At 59.4% G+C, this 2340-nt stretch overlaps 1 protein-coding gene across 1 annotated transcript in view; it reads right to left on the minus strand.

The window, feature by feature from the left end:
* Positions 1-143: 143 nt before the first annotated feature.
* Positions 144-2340, minus strand: part of TRPV4 (transient receptor potential cation channel subfamily V member 4) — a 52413-nt gene continuing 50216 nt past the window's right edge. Inside the window, exons 15-16 of the mRNA XM_045296686.1 lie at positions 1490-1611; positions 144-785 (exon numbers count right to left, since the gene is read on the minus strand). Of these exons, the coding sequence (XP_045152621.1) occupies positions 628-785; positions 1490-1611 (280 nt within the window). The 3' untranslated portion in view covers positions 144-627. The remainder of the gene's footprint in view (positions 786-1489; positions 1612-2340) is intronic.

The raw sequence follows: 2340 nt of genomic DNA on the forward strand, positions 1-2340 counted from the left end.
TCCTCACTAGTACTGCTGCCTCCTCACTAGTACTGCTGCCTCCTCATTAATACTGCTGCCCCACCCTAAGCCCCAGAATTCCCAGCCGTGTTGCAGTGCCCGTCACCATCCTCATCCCACCATGGTCCCCACCACCCACACTGTCAACGAATGACCTTTATTGAGCACAGGCAAGCCCGGGCAGTCTCTACCCCAGGGTCCACCTGCTCCGGAGCCCCTCAGCAAGGCCGCCCCATGGCTGCACCCGATGGCACGTGAAGCCCACGGTGAGAGTGGGGGCTGGGTGGGGTCTCAGCTGGGCAGCACTTCCAGAAAGGGCCCCTGAGGCTTCAGAAGGGTGCTGGGGGGGCCAAGCCGCTGAGAGCTGAATAAATAGATATGGTGGCGCCCCTGGGAACACAGGGCCCTGGCCTTGGCTGGTGTGTCTCCATGGGAGTGAGAGAAGCGGCCAGGAGTCCCGGCCTGGAGCACAGGCGAGTGGGAGCGCAGAGGGTCCTGGGGTCTCTGCAGCATCTCTGCCCAGCTCTCGCCTCTGGGGGCTGGAGGGGTGCAGTGGGCACCCCAGGCCTCGGCTGAAATGCACATGGACTTAAAAGACAGGTAGAGGGGATGAGGGGTGCCAAGCCCCTAGAGGGGGGCATCGTCAGTCCTCCACTTGGGGGGGTAGCTCTGCCGGTGGCCGTCGCAGCTGGGGTTCCCCATGGTGTCAAGAGGCACCACCACCTCGTCCGGGTTCAGATTCTTGTTCAGCTCCACCACGCGGGGGACCACCGAGGACCAGCGATCTGTGCGGTGGGTGTAGTGGGGGAAGGGTCAGGGGCTGGGAATGTGTGCCCCAGGGGGTGCACCCACAGTGTACCAGGTCCCCCCGCGAGCTAAGCCAGAAGCCACCCCCATGGCTGTCGAGGCGATGCCAGCTGGCAGCCCCCTAGAGGACAGGGCAGAACTGCCCCCGGGTGGGGAGTGTGTTCCCAAGATGGTCACTCTTTACGGGAGCAGCCCGCCTCCTCTTTATCCCGCAAAGCGGCTGGTGGGTTCGAACTGTTACCGCTATGGTTAGCAGCTCGATGTACAGCCCACGACACCACCAAGGCCGCTGACCACAAGTGAAAGGGGGCAGGTAGTGTGATTCTCATTTGACAGAGGTGGAAACCGGGGCTCAGAGAGGTCAAGGCACCTGCCCAGGGGCACACAGGGAGCACCGGGAACCAGGACTCAAGTCTGGGTCTGCAGGAACTGAATGTCTCTGAGTTTGTGGGTTATTAAAATTTTAAAAAATCAGACAGGGTTTCTCTACCCCGTGAAGGCTAAGGACCCTGCCCTCTCACGGAGGTGGCCCACCCCAGCCCACCTTAGGCATCCAGGAAATGGAGTGGCCAGCCCATACTACAGAGGGAGAAACACGAAGGCCCAGAGAGAGGACGGGGCTGCTTGAAGCCAATGAGCGATGAAGATGGGCCTCCCCCACCCACACCCCGCTTCTGCTCACCCCTCCGGAGGCGGCCCACGGTGTGCGAGAAGCCGTAGTACTGGTAGGTCTCATTCTTGCCCGGATCCTCATTAATGATGCCCAGGTTCTGGTTCCAGTGGGACCAGTTCACCTCGTCCACCCTGGCAGGAATAGAGTGTCATGGGGGAGGCCCCTGCCCAGATGGGCATCCCACGCCCACACCCAGGCTGCCTACCACCCTGCTCCAGCCCCCTGGCAAGCTCTCCTTCTTGCTGCCCGTTGCTTCTTGGGCTTGGGAGGTGGGGAGAGTCCAACTCAAGGTGCCCCCACATACGTGCGCAGAACTGCTTCAGGAGGCTTTAAAAGCCCACCACCGGGCTTGTCCTCTGAGGCACCCATGGAGTTTGAACTCCCTTTCAGCTAGTAAGTACCCACGTGCTTCACCACGTGGGCCACCAGGACTTCCATCCCTGGTGACGTCACTTCTGACCTCCTGGGCCCAACATGGCTCCGAACCATTTTTTTTCCTTTTTCAAAATCTATTATTATCTTTTTCTTTTTTTTTAAATCTCCGTACCACCTCCGTTTTTGGAGCAATTGCTGCAAGTCAGCAAGGATGGCAGTCTGTTCACGCCTCCCACATCTCTCTCTCTTTCTCTCTCTCTCTCCCCCCACCCTTCTCTCTCTTTCTCTCCCCGCCCCCCCTTCTCTCTCTCTCTCTTAACTTCTTATTGTTGATCCCCTGGGAGTCTACATTTCAGACAGAGCCTTGCTGGCGGGGTGTGTTCCCGATGGGGTCACTAACTGCAAGGTCAGCTGTTCAAAACCACCAGCGGCTCCTCGGGAGAAAGAGGGGGCTCTCTGTTCTTGTAAAGAGTGACAGCCTCAGA

Source organism: Echinops telfairi, unplaced genomic scaffold, assembly GCF_000313985.2.
Source record: "Echinops telfairi isolate 266 unplaced genomic scaffold, ASM31398v2 ScPeMD7_7412;HRSCAF=8450, whole genome shotgun sequence".
Classification (NCBI taxonomy): domain Eukaryota; kingdom Metazoa; phylum Chordata; class Mammalia; order Afrosoricida; family Tenrecidae; genus Echinops; species Echinops telfairi.